The sequence below is a fragment of the Brienomyrus brachyistius genome, chromosome 21 (assembly GCF_023856365.1).
Source record: "Brienomyrus brachyistius isolate T26 chromosome 21, BBRACH_0.4, whole genome shotgun sequence".
Lineage (NCBI taxonomy): Eukaryota > Metazoa > Chordata > Actinopteri > Osteoglossiformes > Mormyridae > Brienomyrus > Brienomyrus brachyistius.
This window is the reverse complement of record NC_064553.1, coordinates 3,469,120-3,488,994: the sequence shown is the minus strand read 5'-3', so window position 1 is coordinate 3,488,994 and position 19,875 is coordinate 3,469,120. Positions and strand designations below refer to the sequence as shown.

Below are 19,875 nucleotides of genomic sequence, written 5' to 3'. Positions count from 1 at the left end.
TCTTGATTACATATTTTGTGTTTGGATGCACATCGTTAAGTCAGTTAAACCTGACCATATTGCCAGTTATGTGGTTCAGGTTTGGTCCAACCATGTGAACTTTGGTATATCCTGACCTGACCGATATTGAAAACATGGCGCCATCTCCTGGGTGACGATCAAATTACACATTCAGTTTTCCATTAGCGCTTCAGCAGAGAATAATGGTTCTCAGTGTTTCAAGTTTTCAGTAAAATGTCCTGTTAATAAAGTGCAAAACTCCAAGCTGTGCAAGTTACTTTTGATAAAAGTGACAGGCAAGTATACATGGAAATTAATTCAGGTGAACTTGAATAATCTTATATTAATTATAGGGTCAAAACACAAATTCCCTACCTTTTAAGTAATATAGACATTCCACAGTAAAATAAAGTGTGCCATATCCTGTTTGAAACTTTACAGTGCTGTTCCAGGTACAATCATGGCGTTGTGGCCGGTTAGCTCAGTTGGTTAGAGCGTGGTGCTAATAACGCCAAGGTCGCGGGTTCGAGCCCCGTACGGGCCATGGAGTTTTGTTTCACTCTCACCGGTGTATGTTTGAGAGCAATATTGTTTATGCGGAGGGAAACATTCCGAAGTACCTGTACTCTTCAACGAATTGCAAATTAATCATAATTTGATTTTCCCTTTCCGCGTTAACACACTTTTCCCATCAGATATCTCCTACAGAATATCCCGACTTGAAGACAAAATTAACAGATCCATGCCCCCATAGACTTTCATTAATTTAAGCGTGATGCAATATCTATATAGTTGCATAATAACAAAAGGGACTGGTCCTTAAAATACAGAAAGCAGTTTTTGTATTTTACTTAATTGTACTTCGTCTGAAAAAAGGACGGTGAAATATTTACATAGATTTTCCGAAATGAACCGTTGTACCCAACTTGAACTAATAACGCTAGAAGCGTGATTAAGCCGAACCACCTAAACGCCATACTAGCCGCAAGAACTCGGTTTGGATGAGTTTGCAAGCATAAATGGTGCACGGGGAGCGGAAACACTAATTTGGCAGTAAGGACAGGCGTTAGTAAGCTATAGTTGATTGCTTTAGACGAGACTCAGTGTTATACTTGTGAAAAAAAGTAGTTAAGCGGAACATTCAGTAGTATCACGCAGTAATGTTATGCTCATAACATTTTCACAAATTATATTGTATTTTTTCGTCATCCCGCGTCACTTTCAGATATATACATATAGTCAGTGAACCGACAAAATAATAATATACAAAAAAATACCTTTCATTTTATTAAATTGCTCTGCTACTTAGGTAAAAAATAACACAACTGGACACTTCACATCCTTAAAATTACCATAAGATAATATTTTAATTAGGAAAACACTTCTTGCTTCACCGCTTTAAAGGCTAAATGAGTGCATGTAATTTAGATACCCTATTTTGCATTTTCTCCCGCTTCAGAGACCGCGCTAGTGAGGTCTCTGCCTTGGCGGGAGTCTTCAAGTAGGCAGCGCGGGAGTTAAAGGGGGAGGGGCGCGGCATGGCGGGGCGGGGTCTGCCTCTTTTTTTGGTGACGCATCCTGTAAAGGCTAGCAACAGTTGCCTCGAGACCCTCGCTCGCCATAGTGACTGTAGTCGTGGAGACAGTTACTTACCAACCGGAGCAACAGGCAGCAACAGCAGCGGTGAGACAGGGCAGAAAGGCGAACAGACCAGAACTAAACACACGGCAAAGGTGAATATATTTTAATTTCGTACGGCTTTTTCTTACTCACACACTGTGAAGATGAGATGTGTTTTTTTCCCATTTCTCTCACACTCAAATTCTGCCCTGTCCGTTAAATTTAAAAATGGAGGTAAATCAAGTTAGTTACACAAGGTGAGTGCAGCGAGCCAGGTGTTGTGTACACATTTCCTTCAGTTTCAGGTCAGTGTTTTCCAGTAATTGTAATTCTGATGGCAAAGTTGACGTGCAACTCGCTCTGGGCTGCACCGCCTTGTCTTATTGCATCGTGGATGTGGTAACACACAAATCGCACGCAATGTATACACTCTAAAAATCACAAACTTTATTCAACTTCGTGTTGTTAACTTGTAAACGGCAGCTTTAGGCATCCTCCGGTAACGCTCGTTCCGCACACTTGTTGAAAGGGGGGCATCCATCCACGCTAAGCTAACCCAAGCTAAAATTGCAGCTTAAACTAGTGCCTTTTAACTACCGACCTACCTTATCATTTTACTAACACGAGTATTAAACGGATTATCTGTAAAGTACAACGATGCTGTATAAATTGCCTTTTGTCGGTTCACTGGCTGTAACGCGAAAGCCGAAAGGTCATTTTCCGTATGATTGATCACTTAATTTTGATCAGCTGTTTTTCTGCCTTAATTGTACCGGTTCTACCTGCCCGGCCCACCGGCGGGCGCTGTCCCCAAGCGCGCACATTAAAACTTCACTTTGCGGCGCTGTGTGGCCGGTGATCGTCGTCCGCACGGAGATGTTCCGCCGGATCCTGTGCTTCCCTGCGGCTTTTTGGAAATAACAGCCATGCTCGGCGTTTATTTTCTCTCTTTTTGTTTTTGTGGGTGGTATGTCTGTCCGCTCGCTGGATGACCTGGTGCCTGCATTCATTGCAACGCCAAACAACACGTAAAGTTAAAAAAAAATCGAACTAGAGATTTAAATTACCAGGACTAGAAGCTGATCAGCCGAAAACGTGTAGAATTTCTTGTTATGCAGACAGATTTTAGAAGAGCGTCACGCTTTTATTGCCACGCAGCCAGGCTGGTGGGAATTTTGATACAGATCTGCTGTTTGATCATAGATTGGGGGAGACGTGGGGATACATTGAGAAAACGAAGCTGCATTAAGACAGTGGGAAACCTGCAGTGATTATGACGTTTATCCCAGGAAACTAAAATGAAAAATGTGTAAACTAAGTGTAGTTATTTTAAGTTTAATGTTATATTTGAATGTAACATTTTTGTTAGTAGGGTTGAATCCTACGACAAACACCCAATAAAACTGATGCATATAGGCGATATTTCACCCGTACCCTATATCGTGTATTTTGTGACCAGGTATGGTTCAGCGTTTCTATCGGCTTGTATGCCTTTTTTAGACGAGTGTTTACATTATATTTAACGCTTTAACCACTGGTTTGGTCGCGATGTGTTTCACGAAGTTATTTTTAGTTATCGCAATATTTAGCGTGCCCCCAACTCGGAGTGTCTGAAGTGCTGTCGGGTGACAGCCCGTGTTTCCGTGCATTTCTCTGTTTACGAGGCGCATCCTTTCTGTCTCTTCTTGCCCAACAACGTCGCACGTGCTGATCTCCCAAATCGGAGACGCACCTTGCTAGTCAGAGTTACCTGGTAAATGTGGTGCTGCGGGATCTGACTTGGCTGGATGGCTGCCTCTCTTCCGCCAGCCAGCTTTTGAGGAGCAGCTGTAGGGGATTCGGGTTAATTGATAAGAAAACAAGTGGTCAGAGGATCCCCCCCCCACCCAAACACAGCTGCAGGACACACCTGTTAGCTAGAGGCCAGGGTTTGGGGGCAGCTAATGAGCCCTCTGAGACAATGGGGTGTCCTTCAGGTGTCCTTGATAATGTCCCTCTGTTCCCAGTAGCGTCGTGTTGAGAATAAAGAGAACCAGCTTGGGGAGGCACTTGCCGATCTTTCTGTTTCTGCTGCTTCTCGACCAGTAATTTGAGAAAATACCCCCCCCCCCCAAAATAAACACTTGGCATTAATTTCGTTGTTTGTAATTGTCATGATTTTTTTACACCACTTTTTAATTCCAGTTTAATTACTTCCGTCTTAGACTTTGTGAGGTTCTCACTTGTAAACGTATTCAGGAGGCGCCCGTTATTAAAAGGGGAATGAAAACAGTTCGACTCGACCATTTCGTCGCCCTTTTAATTAAGGACGAGGTATCTCGTTACTCGTAATGAAATGCGCTGGTGAAGGCGGCCTCCCCCACCAGCCTCGTATTCCTGAAAGAGAGCCACGACTAAATGATTAATGAAACCGGGTCATTTATTAAATGGGTGTCGCTTCGGCTGCCGCCCATCGCCTGGAACTGACCGCTTTAAGAATGGCGTTTCCAATCGAATGTCTGAGCTTTTCGTCTATTTCGCTGTCTCTGTCGTTGAGAGGGCCATCCATATCTTCGCTTACTTGCGGCTCTCGGCATCTCAAATAGACCTGAACCCCTGGTCCATGGTGGGTGGGACTTAACCCAAGATTGTCACTCATCTGTTTAACCAAAACAGGAACTGGCTGAATAGGTGGGTTACATCTGACGTCAATTTTACTGGTTTTTGAAGACTCGCTCTTCCTCATTGCACTGAAAGCCGCATTTGTGTTTCCCTGTACTCAACACTGGACACCGTTCCTCAGTTGACGAGTTATTGGACCTTGAACCTTGAATTGTCTCTATTTTTGCAGCCACATTGAAGCAGAAAACTTCAAAATACCCTGCTTCAGACTGGAGCACTGCTGGGCAGACTGTGGTCAGAGACTGCAAGGATAGGTCATCGCGTTTGGTGCCCTACACATAATGCAACATCTTCCAGTCACCTGACTCATCGCTCTGGATTTGGGGTGGAGTCACTGGTGCACTAGCTGGTGGGGGATTGATGGACCAACTCAAAAGCGTGTGGGTGGAGTTTAGTCATTCAGAGCCCATCTGTTTGGTCGGGGGGGGGGGGGGGGGGGGGGAGGTTGAGGTGGCAGTGATCTTACTGCTGTGCCTAAACGTTTGTGGTGGCCTTTGCGTTTCATTCAAGCATGACTGGAACTGCGTAAAGGGGGCGGAGTTAGAAGAGCTGTGGAGCAGTTATCTGATGACTGTTCTGCATAATTGAGTAATTGTTCTTGTCCCGGCAAGATCAGGTTTATTACTTTTGTCTAGCAGTTTTGAGGGAAAATGTTGGTTGGAGGAGGGGTGTAATTGGATTTTTTTTGTAGAGGAAACACTCCTCTAATCTCAAAGAAACGTGGATGTGTTTTTGATTCTTCCTTCTGATCTGTTTATGTTGTCATGAAGCCCATAGGAACGGTCCCCTTGGTATTCCTGTCTAATGTTACTTCTGCTCTTGCTGTGTTGGGTTTTCTGACTTGGGCTCGTCAGTGTGTGGAATCTACATTTGTTGAGTCTCGGCTCTGTTACTGTAGGCGAAAGCGGAGAACATACTCAACCCGAGGAGTCCTTGGCATTAATTGGGACAGTGAGAGCAAGGGGAGACTCAAGTTTGAGTGGGCCGACTTTGAAAGGTTATGTTTAAGATGGTGGGATACCTTTGGGATACTGTTACAAGGCGGTGGATGTTATCTGAGTCTTTGGCTAGCTCTAGCCTCTCGGTGGGTAAGTGCTTGTGATCCATCTGCTGCAATGGGTCTTCGGTAAACAGTCATGTCCGCTCTGAGGGCAGAACGCTTTTGGCACCGTTGCTTGTAATCCTAAACTACCCTTGGAGCTTGCCAACCGTTTAGTTTACAGGCAGCGTCTCTGATCTAATGCAGCAACCTGCTGCAATGCCTCCTGGGTATCTAAGCAGGGGAAGGACACCTGCAACACGCTGTTCCTTCGGATTGGTTCCAGAGTTTTGTTGTTACTTTTCCTGGTCGGTCAGCTACCAGTTTCCATTTTTATCTCTCAGCGGGTAACAAAAAAAGCAACAGTAACCCGGATCTCTCCAGTTGCTTTCCTGGAGCCATGTTTTGGTATGTCGGGGTGCAGGAGCGTTGCGTTGCTAGGAGCATCGGTTTGGTTGTTCAGGTTTGCTACCTATAATGATACAACAGAGTGTTGCTGGGGTCGGAGGAATCTGACACACGGGTTGAGAACATCAAGAGCCGAGAGTTTCTAGGGAACATCTGAGGAATGCCGCGGAAGGTCTCTTGGGTGAGCGGAGAGGATTTCTCCGTCAGATGGGGAACAGCGGGAGAACCGCTAATCAGGGTTCTGCGGCGCTCCGCCAAAGGGCCCCTTGTTGCTGGTGTCTTCCATACCTTCTGTCAGGAGAAGGCACAAGCGAGGCTTGATCTCTCAGCCCCGTCGAGCATGTGATGGAGACGTGGGCTGTGACTGACGGGTGGCTTGTTACACCTCCACCCCCGCAGGATGGCGCAGATAAGACGTGTCTCTAAAGGGAACCAACCAACCAAGCAAGTGGCATCTCACGCAGAGGTGTGGAGCAGGAAGGAAGTGGGAACACAAGATGTCTTGTAGAAGTTATTGATTGACAGCCTTGGTGTGCCTTTGTGGTAATTGTGGCATTAATTATTCTCAGGAGAGCGGAGGAAATCAAGGGCACTCTCCTGAATCCAAACAGATCCTCCATGAATCCTGTTTGCGAGAGTTGGGGCCCTATGGTCTGGGTGGACCCATTGTGAGAAATCCCTTGTCTCCCAAAGTGACTTTTTTCTTCCTCCTCCATCGTAGTGAAATAAAAGCAGTTTTCATATAATACGTTTTCTCTTCTTCTAATGGAGTACATGGGCCCTGCACTAGGAGGTTTTTGGCTGTTTTTGAGTCTTAATTTGGGCCTTTTAAGCAACAATGCAGGTATGAAGAGGTCAAGAAAACACAAGTAGGTTTAAAGTCGCACAGAGAGATTGCACAATATTACCCAGAAATGACTTCTGCGACTTAAGCGGCAGGTTGAGACTTGCTCGGGAATGCTTTGTCTCTGCCTTTCTCTCTTCCCCCTACTCGCTCTCCCTTTTCCTCTCGCCCTCTTTCTCGCCAGAAGCATTCTTTACATTCCACCTGGCCGGTATCGTAGCTACACAAAGGCTAATTACATTTCCTGACACAAACAGCAGCTGGGCTGACATTTCCATGACAATGTCCCCTCCTTTGGCCATTCGTCTGCACATGGCGGAGACAAAAACGAGGCCTTGCTCCTTCTCGAAGCAGAACTTTGTTTCTCCTTCAGTTTTGTTCCCCCACTCCTGCCTGTCATTAGGTTTTCCCCATTATGGTCATTAACTAATGAAAACCAGCGTGAATTGCAGTCTTAATCCTGGTTTGTGATGCAGTGCAGCCCCTGCCAGCTGCCCCCCCCACACTCCCCCCCCCAGCCAGCTGGCAGTGGAGGGCTGTGGCTTTCTGGTGCCTGTGCGTGGAGCTTTCAGTATTTATCTCACCCCGAGGGCTTTAAGGATGGATTGATGCTTTTCCTGTAGCGGATGGAAGTGAGAAGACACAGAGATCTTTGTCCCCTCTTTCTCCTCGGCCATAAAAGGTTTCTGATTCTGTCTGCTTTCGGCTATTTTGGGGTCATCGTTCACCACCCAGCTTCTCGAGTTGTTCAGTCGCAGACGATACCTGTCGCTGTGTGGGGCAGGCCTTCCATACAAGCCCTCGGATGTCCGGCCCCCTTTCCGGAAGCCCCGCCTCCTCTGCTGTATCACAGGCCTCATGTCTGTTCCTGACAGTGATGTCATGTGATCATGGGCAGACTGCCCAGTTGAGCCTGTTCCAGAGCAGTGTTTGTGGTCGGTCTCTCATTGACTTTTGAATACAAAGGCACAGTCTGCCGGGGACAGTGAGGTACGCTTCCTATTTACATTAGTCTTCGTATTTTGATGCCCCCTTGTCTCTCCCATGTGTACCTCAATCTACCGGGTTGCTGTTACTACCGCAGGTCAAGCTGTCGGTCAACTTTCCACCCAGGATGCTTTTGGCTGGAATGTTTACTATGACGACTGACTCTTATGAAAGTGACGTAGGTGACAGAATTGATGGTGAACATGAGGACACCCATGCAAGGACTTCTGTTTGTCTGACATTGACCTTTCCAGCACAGTATTACACTGTATATAATGTATATAAAAAATAAAATAAAAATGAAACATTCTATAGACATTTCTCATGGATTGTGTCATTAAAGAAATCAGTCTCAAGCTATTTCTTGTTTTTCCGAACATTCACTTACATCACACTCCTATTGGATCCATATGTGCTTGACTTAAATGCGGAGTGACGTAATTCGGAGGGGTGGGGGTTGTCGGTGTGTGTGCTGCAATGCTGAGGTTAACATGAGAGGCGGGAGGATTTGGGAGCCCAGGCCCTACGTCCTGAGATCCGTGTTTTTATTCTCTCTTGGTCTCTCTCCACAGATTGCCACTTAAGCGATTTGTAGTAACATGCCTCTGCTTTTATAAAAGGCTATTAGTAATGGCTAATTATCTTAGAAAAGGCAAGAATCAATCTGATAACTTCAGAGGTAATACTCATGTATTTATTGTCATTGCTTCTGCAACACCTGTGATTTCTGCATAATACTGTACAGTTTAATCACACGTTCGGTTTATTTTCCAGTAGTCGCACTTTCAGAATGAAATTGCCGATTTGAAGCTGAAATGAGAGTGATTTTCCTGGGAATACATTCTCCTGCTCGCTCCCCACTTTCTCCGTCTTTGGAGGAAGGGATCAGGGGGTGGGGGGAGATGGGGATGAAGACTTTGAACGTTACCATGAAAGCAGGAAGAGTCCGAGTCTGACAAGCAACAGGTAATTGATCCGCTTTGGATTGGGGCGTGAACCCCCCCCCCGGGCCGCACATGGCGGGGGTCCTGCTCATCCCTGTGCGCTGATGGCGACTTTCAGATCTGTTGAACATGAATTGAATTATTCTCTGCTGCGAGCATTTGGCGGACACCTTCTGAGCCGCCTCCACCCCCATCGAGGGGGTGGGGGGGGAAGCGCCCATGTGATTTCCAAAGCACTGTAGGGGACAGCCCTGGGGGGCCACTGTCTCCGTATGGTTATCAGAGGAAAGGCGTCTGCCAAACCTGGGCTGGCTTTGCAGTCACTGCCCGGGGGGGGCATGGTTTTTTAAAATCCTGTGCATGCTTAGACTCCCGTTCTTGATAGCAAACTGTAAAGAGAAATGCAGAGAGTCAGGCCAGTGCTGATAGCCAGCAGTTCCCGAGACGTCGGTCTTCAGGTGTTTTGAAGGCAAAGCCTTTTTATTTTTTAATTTTCTTTGGCAGTGATACTGGATTAATTCTCTGCTTCAAGCTAACCAGTCAACATTTGACCTTCCTCCCGTTTAATGGCCGAGTTCATGAGTCGTCGTCGACGTTTCCCCCACTTTGGGGTCCCCTCACCGACCGGTCCTTTTATTTTGTGTTTAGCCACCGAGCGCCTTGGAGAGGTCGGGGTAATCTTCAGGCATCAACTGGTTGATTTAAATGTATTCACATGCGGTTACTGTTTAATCTCTGTACTGTGGCACGACGGTGTCTCTGCTCCCCGCCAACCCCGTGTCCCAGAAGTTAATAGCTTACACATTTACCACTCTAAGTGTCTGCTTAATGTGAGATATTAGGGATCAGTAGGAGGGATGGCATTGTTTGGTTTGGGGAAGCATTCTGTCGGTCGCCTAGCAACAGGTTCCTAGAAACGGGAGTGGACCGTGTCGCCCCTGGCAACCGTTGTTGCTCGGCAAACAATCTAGGGGCCAGTGCAAACAAGAGCCAAGACTCCCGTATTTAATTGAACATCTGTATATGTTTTTCTCCAATTAAGTGCTGTTTGAATTATATTTGTCTTGATGGATGTGCCAAACGTTATGCATGTTTTACAGTTCTGGGTATATTTTATACAAGTTAGTGCTTAAAAAAAAATCACTTAATTTTTGCTGAAAAGACATTTTGTGTTTGGCTGGGGGTTGTATCTCTTTCGACGAGGCTTCTTTAAAACCTCGTCATGGACAGTTATCGGCAAATTTGACAGGCAAGCTTCCATACCATGCCAGCGCGCGTAAAAGGAAAACTCCCTGAATCATTTTATGATGAAAGGTGCTGAAAGACCCAGGCTCCTTCATAGGCCGTGAGAGCTGCTCCGAGAATCCCTTTATCTCCCAGTTTATGATGTCAACATATTGGCCTCGTTAGGTCTGAGACCCCCGAGGGCCGTGTCTCCGAAAACGAGTGCATCCCAGGCGAGTTCCTCTGAGAACTGAATGATCATTCATTTTGCAAGTCCGACTTCTGTCTCCTTAAGTGTAACATTGTGGAAGAGCCTGAAGATAACTGATGACCCACCCGCCACCTCACTGACATTGTAGTGGGGGGGCCCCAGTCGTTGTGGCACCCCCCCCCCCCCCCCCCCGTGGCCTTCACACTCTCCTGATTTCCTGTAGGACACGAAGCACCATTTGCATTCTGTAATGTTTATTTCCTCTGCGCTGTCAGTGCCCCGATAATCACCTCAATCTCTGTCTTTCTTCATACTTGTTTTCTGTACCTGCAGAAAGGCCCTAAACACTCATACTTAGCAACAGAATTATTTACGCGTTGGTTGCGGGGTGGACTGCGAGAGGCTGCATAGAACTTTCCGGCAGCTTGTTTGTTTTCCGTTATTCCCCTAGAAATGGGGCTGTGTCCTCTCTGTCCAGCCAGGCGGCCCCGAGGTGACTTCAGGCCTCCCTCGTGTCGGTACACACCCCCTGTAACTTAACACGCCCCCTGTAACTTAACACGCCCCCTGTAACTTAACACGCCGCGTGCGGGAAGCGGCAGCCCACGGCTGCCAGCTGATGGTGGCTCGCTCGCCTCAGACGTCCATAGGCTACACTCTCTGTCCTCAGCTCTTCTTTCTCTCCCTGGTCTCAAGTTACTTGTCTGAGCTTTAAAAAGAAAGAGACAGGGGGTGGCGGGGGGGGGATGTGGGGGAAGTCTGGGTGGGAGGGAGCGTGGGACAGAGGGTGGTCGCCATGGATTCCTCCCCATGGTAACGGGCAAACGTTTACAGAGCACTGGGGAATTTCCTCATCAGCTGGATTGTCGGAGACTTGGGAGAGGGTTCTGGGTGCTGGACAAGGGGACAGAAGGACGGGGGGACAGGATAGAGCCACTGGGAGGGTCGCCTCTTTCTCTCTGCTCTCCCCTTAGTCCTCGCTGTAACTTTCTGCTCCTCGTGAGGCGGCCGACTCGCGACTCCTCGCTTTCGCCAAACGCACCCTGACAACGCCACGTTGGTAATTCTTGTTGCTTCCTCACAGCCAACACTCCCGGCCGATCAGAGGCTTATGTGGCGGCCCCCGTCAGGTGACCCTGGGTAGCATGTGGCTGTCCCCGTTGACCCCTGAGTAAAGAATCCCATGAGCCCTGCCCCTGCGCATCTTAATATTTACACACACTTGTATCAGTAGTATTCATAACTGCTGCTGCAGTCATTAACACAGAAAGGTATTGATTCCCGGTCTTTTTCTGTTTCTCTCCCCTTCCAGTCCCCAGCCATGCAGACCTCTGCAGCCACGTCCGACTCGACGGCGAGCGTAGGATTGCCCACTTCCGTCCAGGCCCCGGTGGTGCAGCCAGTCCCCCCCTCCCAGCAGGTAGCGTGTCTCTGTACCCACCAAAGGAATTCAGTTTGGTTCATCCAACTGTAGCCCGTAGGGGTGTTCCCAGCTTTTATTCGTGCATTGCCACAAAAAGGTTTTCGTATGGCGGTAAAGCCGTGACCTCCCCCCGCTGGTCACTACAGTCGGTGCCCTTCTGTGTGCGTGTGAATTCCGACTGAAGTGACCCCTCGTGTTTAAGGGAAGCCCAGAGTAAATCTCTTGTCGGATTTGTTCAGAGGCTGGTGCAGAAAAATGAATTGCAACTCATGACCAGGCCAATTTGGAACTGAGCATTACACCCCCCCCCCCACCCCCCCCAAACTGAGAGTGATGAGTCTTCGCTTGTAAGAAAGTCTGACATGAAAAACTGACATTTTCTGCAGAAGTGACCCCATAAAACGAAGGAGTGCTGAAGTGTTTTCAGCTGCGAGCAAATGCTTGCCTGTGGGTGTGGCCAAATGGAATGGGTGTGGCTAACATTAGTGGGCGTGGTCTCACACTTCTTACCTCCACAGAGGGTGCTGGTTCAGGCTGTGGGTGTGGCCCCCAAGGGTGTGCAGGTACCGCAGCTCTCAGTACCCAGGCTGCAGCAGGTCCCCCCACAGGTACAAACCCACCAGTACATCAATGTTGCATTTGACTTCCACCTGAAAAACGCTTATCTAGAATGCTGCCAGTTTGATTTCTGCTCTTTGCTGTTACTATTTGAACCCTGTATCTACGACACGTGAATTGATAAGTCCCATCCCTAAAGCGTTAGCCGTCTCCCGGCAACCATGAGGAAGCGGCATAGAAAATTGTCTTGTTTGGACTAGACCAGGTTATACTTGCCTGGCAGGTACGACCCTCGCGAGCCCGATAGCTGACCTGTTAACTCGGCATCGTTTGTCTTCTTAGCAGGTGCTGCAGGTTTATCCATCCCAGGCCCAGTACGTCGAGGCCGGGGAGCCTGTCTACACTAATGGAGGAGTGTAAGCATCTGCCTGAGCTCAGGTGTCTGCGGGGTCCTAATGTCCACCAGACATTTTGTTTGTGGTTCAGTTGTCAGGTGTATCATTGCTTTGTGGGTCAGCCATTATCCAGGCAACTGGAGAAGGAGCGTGTGTGAGAATCGAGGGGCACTCTCTTTGTAACGCCCCTCCCCGCTTGCCTCCCAGCCGCACAGCCTACACCTACAGCCCCGAGGCCCAGCTCTACGGACAGTCCAGCGGAGCGGCCTACTTCGACACCCAGGCTGGGGGAGGCCAGGCGACCGCGGTGGTGTCGTCGACTAGCAGCGGGCCCCCCCACAGCATGGTGGGCGTGGCCATGGACAGTGGGAGTGGCCAGATCCTCAGTGGTGGCGGCGCGTACTTGATCCATGGCGGCAGCATGGACGGGGGTCACCACCGCAGCTCCCTCTCCTCCTCAGCAATGGTACGTCCCGGGCTTCTCCTTCCCGGTGTTCCCATCATTCCCTATGATTATGAGGGCTTAAGCAACGGTGTCCCGGCCCCTTTAAAAAATAAGGGAAACCCCCGACGAAAGGTGGCACGGAATCGACCCCAGCTGTGACCCCCCCCCCCCCCCCCCAGTGCACGCCCCCGTCTCCCAAACCGTCTGCGAGAAGCCCGGCTGACCCCGCCCTGACCTGAGCTCCATTCACAAGGGTGTTTACAGGGCTGTCCGTCGGTCACCGCGGTAACCGCCCGGTCCGCGGCCTGTGCCTCCTGTCGGCTGGGAGCCCGCTGGCCGCTGTGGGAGCACGTCACTGTGCGGCAGCCGTGTTAGTGGGTGACGGAGGAGCAGGAAGCCAAGGCCGAGTGCTGAGGATGATATTTATTATCGATGATGATCCCCCCAGGGGGGCAGGGAGATTAATGCAGTGTGTTTGGCTCCCAGTCAGGTCTTAACCCTCTGACTCATCATGACCCCCCTCCCCCCCCTACCCTTCCCAGCCAATGCTGCCCATTAGCACAGATCAGCGTGTCAGACAAGGGGGGGGCCCTGAGACCCCCGCTTAGCCCTGAGGGGGTGCCCTTATTTGCATGCCTTTGTCTGCAGTGATGAATGTGCCCACTGCGGCCGGGGGGGGGGGGGGGACGGGAAGTGGGGGCCTGGCTCCAGCTAACAGTCTCACTTCCTTCCTGTCTGTCATGCCCCCCCCCCCGCTTATTTTTCCCTCTTGGCATGCTTCCTCATCGTCCCCTAGCTCGAAATGGCGATTGAAAACCTCCAGAAGTCTGAAGGGATTGCGACTCACAAAAGCAGCCTGCTGAACAGCCATGTAAGTGGATCCTGGCAGCAGGAACCGTGGGTCAAATGCGTTAGGGCCCCCCCCCCCCCGGGGGCCGCTGCCCACCCGCTGCTCAGGCACTGGACTTCATGGCTCCCGTGTGCATGTGTGTGTGTGGTTATGGGTTATGGGGCCGGTGGGATCCAGAATGTTGGTGGGGTCCCTTCTCACCCCCCACCCTCCTTTCTCTGCCTTTGCTCCCATGTCTGTGCCCCCCCCCCCCCCACTCTCCGGTCGGGTTGTATCTGACTCTTTCTTATCCTTCGTTTTCTCTTCATTTCAGTCGGCTTGGATCTCTCGTGGTCCGATCCCCTCTCCATGATCCTGAACCTCCCTCTGTGTGTGTGTGTGTGTGTGTGTGTGTGTGTGTGTGTGTGTGTCTTTTTGGCCACGGACATCCTCGCAAAGTTTGTGCTCATTAACAGCCATTCTGGTGCCCCCCCCCCCCCCACCTGAAAACATCAAGATATCTCTGTGCGACCCACCCGTGTCTCTCTGCTTGATTCCAGCTGCAGTGGCTGCTAGACAACTACGAGACAGCAGAGGGCGTCAGTCTGCCACGCAGCTCCCTGTACAACCACTACCTGTGGCACTGCCAGGAGCAGAAGCTGGAGCCCGTGAACGCCGCCTCCTTCGGCAAGCTCATCCGCTCCGTCTTCATGGGGCTGCGCACGCGGCGGCTAGGAAACAGGTCCGGTTCCACCAGTCGGGCGGGGAGGGGGGGCTTGGCATGTGCTAGTAGGCTTCTGCATCTTCGGGGGACGCCTTTGGCGGAGTGTTGACTGTCTGTCTGTCGTCTGGCCTGCCCTTCCTCCCCCAGGGGTAATTCCAAGTACCACTACTACGGTATCCGGCTGAAGCCCGACTCGCCGCTGAACCGTCTCCAGGACGACGCGCAGTACATGGCGAAGCGACAGCAGCCCGTGCACCAGAAGCAGAGGTGAGTGAGACCCCCACATCACTGCAAATCACTGCACATCACTGCACATCACTGCTTCGCCCCTCCTTTTCTTTCTTTCCATTGTTTTATTCTTCCCCCCCCCCCAAGGTTCAAACCAATGCAGAAGTCGGATGGTACTGCCTACGGCCTGGCAGGGGGGTCACACCAGTCATCCGGTACACCAGATCAGTCGGTGGCCTCCCAGAGCCAGCACCACCAGCAGTACATTGGTAAGGACAGTAGGGGGCGCTGGGGTCTTCATAGGTCTACTTCATATGTTTTGTTTGCAAAGTGTTTATGTGACATCAGGGAATGTTAACTTGGTCTAGTAGCCCCGCCTCGATGTATAAGCACCGTCCAGTCATGATTGGCTGTCCACAGATGTCTCCCACGTCCTGCCCCCGTTCCCTGCCCCCGAACTGGGAGTCCACCCTCTTCCTGCTGGCGTCTCCCTGGGCGACGTGAAGAAGTTGCAGGGTTTATACCGGGATCACTGCGAGGTACGAAGCCGCAGAGTGGCCTGCTGTCCCCCGGCCTGCTGTCCCCCGGCCTGCTGTCCCCCGGCCTGCTGTCCCCCGCTGATTTCGCGTGTCTCGCCATGTGATGCGTTCCAGCTGCCGCAGGCCAGGACCTTCTGGGTTCATGACGTTAGTGCCGCTCGAAGCCCATGTGGTACCCCTGGCAAGCTTCACCGCTGGTGCTCCCCGTCCGAGACAGAGTGAAACTGGCTGGCTCAGTTGGGCCCCCTCAGAAGATGGCGCCCTAAGCAGCCGCCTGTGTCGTCTAATGGCTTGACCGACACTGATGTATTATGTGGAATCAGTTTTGGTGAAGTTCCTTGAAACCTCTTAAAGAAGAGGACAGGCTCCCATCTTTCCCCTATTGGCTTAAACCTCGAAGGTGGACCTCGTGCATGACTTTGGATGCAACGTGCCGTCTCCTGTCCCTTATGAGATGCTCTCAGTCCCATCCCCCCCCCAGAGGAAGGCTGAGTGAGCACCTGCATTTTTGCCCAAAACTGGTCTGCCCCAGCATAACCCCCCACCACGGTCTGCAAGGTCAGGCCATCGCCAGCGAGACCAGCCACTCTCCGCTTTAGCGTTTGCTGTTTGAGCCGTCGCCGGGGGTAACCGTAAACACGGTTACTACAGCAACACTAGGAGAGGAAGAAAATACATGACAGGATTGGAAGGGGCAGCCGCGTCGCCGTAACTTGAGAGGGGGGGCCGTGGCCCTGGCGTGAATCACGATGGCAGGGGCCCAGCTGGAGCAGAGTGCGGTGCCCTGCCCTGCTCAGTGTCACGGAGCCTTCAAAAATAAACACCCCCACACTAGAGCGTGTGTGTGTGTGTGTGTGTGTGTGTGTGTGTGTGTGTGTGTGTGTGTGTGTGTGTGCGCGAGCTCGACAAACTCTAGGCCTGCAGGAAGTCTCGTGTCCAGCCTCCCGCGCTTTTCCCATGATGCTCTGCCCATGATCACACCTTAACGTTCTTTACATACGTGTCACATGCAGGTTAAGGTAGCTTATGAAAGCATTTAAGAGAAAATCAGTCGCGCTTCTGCATCGTGCAGCAGAAACTTCAGAATTAAACATTTTTTTTATTGCTTTTTGCCATCCCCATCACGCTAGGCTACGCTGGACGTGGTGATGAACCTCCAGTTTCACTACATCGAGAAGCTTTGGCAGACGTTCTGGTCGTCAGCGGTGCCCTCTAGTGACGGAGCTGCGTCTGTCCCCTGCAGGTCAGCTGTTGGTCATGCTTTCTAAGCTTGGGGGATGGTTTTGGACAGTCGGGGCTCTTCTGCTGGGCCTTAAGGCAGTAAAATGTAAGAAACTGCAGGTTTTATAACGGTGGGCTGAGCTTCCGGAGCTGTCAGGTAGGGGGCGCTCACCGAGTCCCGCCCTTGTTCCCGCAGCGAGGAGGACCCGGAGGGAGACATCTCGCACGCCAAGCTGGTGGCACTGTGCTGCTTCGAGCCTGTCGCCCTGTGGATGCGCAGCTGCGACCACGTGTTGTACCAGGCGCTGGTGGGGGTCCTCATCCCCGACGTGCTGCGCCCCGTTCCCAGTCAGTCTGCCGCCCACCCCCCCATCCTCCCTCCTCCATTCCTCTCCCCATCACCTCCCTCTTTCATCATCCTTCTCCCTCTTCTTCTCCCTCTGCCTGAATATTCACATAATTCCCTTCTGTGTTCATATTGAATTTGTGCCCCCCCCCCTCACCTTCACCCCCCCCAGGCACCCTCACGCAGGCCATCCGCAACTTCGCCAAGAACCTGGAGGGCTGGCTGGGCGCCGCCATGAGCAACTTTCCCCCGGAGATTGTACGTGCCAAGGTACCTGACTCCGCCTCTGGCTCCGCCCCCCATCCTCGCACCCCCCTTCCCAGGCTGTCGCCTCCACTTGCTTCAGGTGCAAAGACAAAAAACCCATCATTTTGGTCACGCCTCCATCGCTTTCCCAGAGTGAGATACGGTGGAAGCAACAGAAGATACTACAAGCTCATGTCATGATTGATTAGCCTGATCTGCTTTGGTGGCCAAACAATCGAAAAAAAAAAAATCGCTGACCCATTACTCTGATCTGCCTACAGGTGGCAGTAGTGAGTGCGTTTGCTCAGACCCTGCGCCGCTACACGTCCCTGAACCATCTGGCGCAGGCGGCCCGTGCAGTGCTGCAGAACACCTCCCAGATCAACCAGATGCTCAGCGACCTGAATCGCGTCGACTTTGCCAACGTGCAGGTGGCCGGCCGTCACCAGGGGGTGCTCTCTGTCTGTTGGGCCGGCTGGAGGCGTATGCCTTACGGCCGCGTGCTCTCCACAGGAGCAGGCCTCGTGGGTGTGCCAGTGCGATGAGGCTCTGGTCCAGCGGCTGGAGCAGGACTTCAAAGCCACCCTGCGGCAGCAGAGCTCGCTTGACCAGTGGGCCCTGTGGCTGGACAGCGTGGTGAACCAGGTGCTCAGGGCCCATGAGGGCAGTGCCAGCTTCGCCAAAGCGGCCAGGCAGTTCCTGCTCAAGTGGTCCTTCTACAGGCAGGCACACACACGCACTCGGACACATGCACCTGATATCATGCCTTGGCCCTGGCTCCGCCCATAACTCCACCCCTGACCCCACAGCTCCATGGTGATCCGCGACCTGACGCTGCGCAGCGCCGCCAGTTTCGGCTCCTTCCACCTCATCCGTCTCCTCTACGACGAGTACATGTTCTACCTGGTGGAGCACCGCGTTGCCCAGGCGACCGGGGAGACGCCCATCGCTGTCATGGGGGAGGTGGGTTAGGGTTCGTTTTTTATGATTAATTTTATAATTAACAACTTTATACAAGTCTGTGACTGCAATCAAAAAGTGAAAAATGCCAAAAGTCTTTGTTTTGTTTAGTTATTTATGGTTGCGGTTGGGTAGGGGGCAGTCATTTGTGGGATTAGGGTTTTTCCCATAGACATGAATGGAGAGTCCCCACAAAAATGTGGATACAAACTTGTGTGTGCGTGCGGCCGTTTGTCCCAGTGATGTGATTGGCTGCTGACTCGCCTCTCCTTCTCCATCGCAGTTCAGTGACCTCGGCTCCATGATGCCCATGTTCACAGATAAAGGTCAGTGCCTCTGCAGCTGTGGCCTAATTAAACTGCTTATCACCGTCGTCACTGTCGCTGAGCTGTCGGACGGTGCCGCCCCAGCGTCTGTTGGGTTCTGATGCCTGCATTTTTTTTTTCTGGCCCCACCCCCCCCATACAAAAATGCAAAGTATTCAAATGAAATGGGATTAGTCTGTAATTCGTAGGCTTAATTGTTCTTGGTCTTTTGAAGTAATTAAGGATTTGTTACTCACTCAAAAAATGCAATTGACTGTATTTTAACTGTGTCGGGAGCAAACCAGCGGTGTTATGGGGGTGGTCTGACCCCCCTGCCAGCTCTTTGACCTGATGGCTGTCGTTCTCGCAGAGAGGTCCCCCATCTCGGAGGACATGAGCGAGCCCTGCAGCGACGGGAACACCTCCAAGGCCGACGGGGAGCCGGCCGTCAAGCGGGAGCGCGTCGAGATCAGCTACTCTCTGCAGGAGATGTGAAGCGAGGAGGGTGGGCGGGGGCGCCACCTTGTGGCCTCTTCAGAATTATACACTTCAGGTTCCACCCAAGGTTTATAATCCAGATTTAATATTTTATTTGGTACTTCCCCAAACTGAAACAAAGTGGATGAATTTTTGTCAGTTAGTTTGTTCTGGTTATTTTGCAAGCTGTGCCATATTGTTTCCCTAGTGCCTTCGGTCAGCCCCCCCCCCCCCCCAGTAGCCGTGCCTCTCGCTGTGTCTGCACTTGTCCTCCAGGGGATTGTTACCCTGTGCCTCTGTCACGGTGACAACCGGTCCTTACTGGGTTCACACTCATATTCCCCACCAGCCTGCTTGGTTGTCCATTTTAGGTGGGATTTCACTGCCTGAAGTGCCTTGACCCCTGACCCTTGCCTGGCCCAGAGCCCCTCCAGCCTGTCTCCAGGAAGGGGGCCTTCTGATGTTACTCAGATGTCCCATGTTCCCTCTTTAGGACTCGTGACACGTCGTCCTCCCTTGCAAGTGCGTTTAAATCGGTGAGCGGACTCACCGAGTCTGACGTCCCAGCCATTAAACAGCGAAGACCAGAGGCGGCTGTATTTAAATATGAAAGTTGTAGCGATTAAGGCTGTGAATGGGGCATTAGCTTAACTGAATTGCCTTCATCATTTGTTTCCTGAGCTCTAGTAAGAAAGAGACTATTTATTTGTGGGTTTCTTATTGGAAAGTATCATATATGAGAACGGAGCTCTGTGTCTCGGGGTGAAACGGGACCCGTTCTGGGTTGTGCTGAGGTCACATGACTTCCTCGGACTCGACCATGCGGGAACCAGCTGGCTCGCCCAGCTTCCTTATTTATGAGATTCTTGTGGTGTGCAGGTTCAGGTTGGATGTTGTCTAAGCAGTCCGGGCTGTATTTCAGTGCTTGCTGGTCCTGATGGTGTCCCCTGCGTGTCCCCGATGACGCGCCGGTCACTGCAGGAGGCTCCGGTAGAGTGTGTTTGTTGTTTTGTTTAACGCTGACCCGGACGTTTGTTTTTGTTTGGCTCTGGTAAAGACTAGACTGGCTGTGTATGACCATCAGTTCATTTTTTAAAGCCTGTTAACTACACCTCACCAGATGCAGTTTCAGAGTTCCAGCCTTTCTGTGGTTAAACTGTATTTTATACTGGTTAAAATGTTAAAATTGGTGTAAAACTTTTTTTTTTTTTTTTATTTAGCAATTAAAACAATTTAAGAAT

The 19,875-nt window shown here is 51.0% G+C and overlaps 1 protein-coding gene and 1 non-coding gene across 4 annotated transcripts; both read left to right on the top strand.

Annotated features, from left to right (window-relative positions):
* Positions 1–470: 470 nt before the first annotated feature.
* Positions 471–544, top strand: trnai-aau (transfer RNA isoleucine (anticodon AAU)). Its single transcript has one exon. It is a non-coding gene; the product is annotated as a tRNA-Ile (tRNA).
* A 1,042-nt stretch (positions 545–1,586) lies between these two features.
* LOC125716785 (DNA-binding protein RFX2-like) lies at positions 1,587–19,866 on the top strand. Of its 3 annotated transcripts, none has more exons than XM_048989525.1 (18): positions 1,587–1,733; positions 11,251–11,358; positions 11,880–11,969; positions 12,265–12,335; positions 12,522–12,780; positions 13,556–13,630; positions 14,149–14,330; positions 14,460–14,579; positions 14,688–14,809; positions 14,961–15,079; positions 16,210–16,322; positions 16,497–16,648; positions 16,819–16,916; positions 17,174–17,323; positions 17,406–17,614; positions 17,702–17,855; positions 18,136–18,178; positions 18,528–19,866. In XM_048989525.1, exons 2-18 carry the CDS (start codon positions 11,260–11,262, stop codon positions 18,650–18,652), a joined length of 2,181 nt encoding a protein of 726 aa, XP_048845482.1. In that variant the 5' UTR covers positions 1,587–1,733; positions 11,251–11,259; the 3' UTR covers positions 18,653–19,866. The 3 variants fall into 3 exon arrangements, with proteins under 3 accessions (XP_048845482.1, XP_048845481.1, XP_048845483.1); XM_048989524.1 differs by having other exon boundaries at positions 12,262–12,335; XM_048989526.1 differs by lacking the exon at positions 13,556–13,630 and having other exon boundaries at positions 12,262–12,335.
* The last annotated feature ends 9 nt before the right edge of the window (positions 19,867–19,875 follow it).

Coding starts and splice junctions, on each gene's coding strand:
- LOC125716785 (XM_048989524.1), top strand. CDS start 11,260: ATGCAGACCTCTGCAGCCACGTCCGACTCGACGGCGAGCGTAGGATTG. Junction 14,810..14,960: donor GCACCACCAGCAGTACATTG/GTAAGGACAGTA, acceptor GGCTGTCCACAG/ATGTCTCCCACGTCCTGCCC. Junction 16,917..17,173: donor CGGAGATTGTACGTGCCAAG/GTACCTGACTCC, acceptor ATCTGCCTACAG/GTGGCAGTAGTGAGTGCGTT.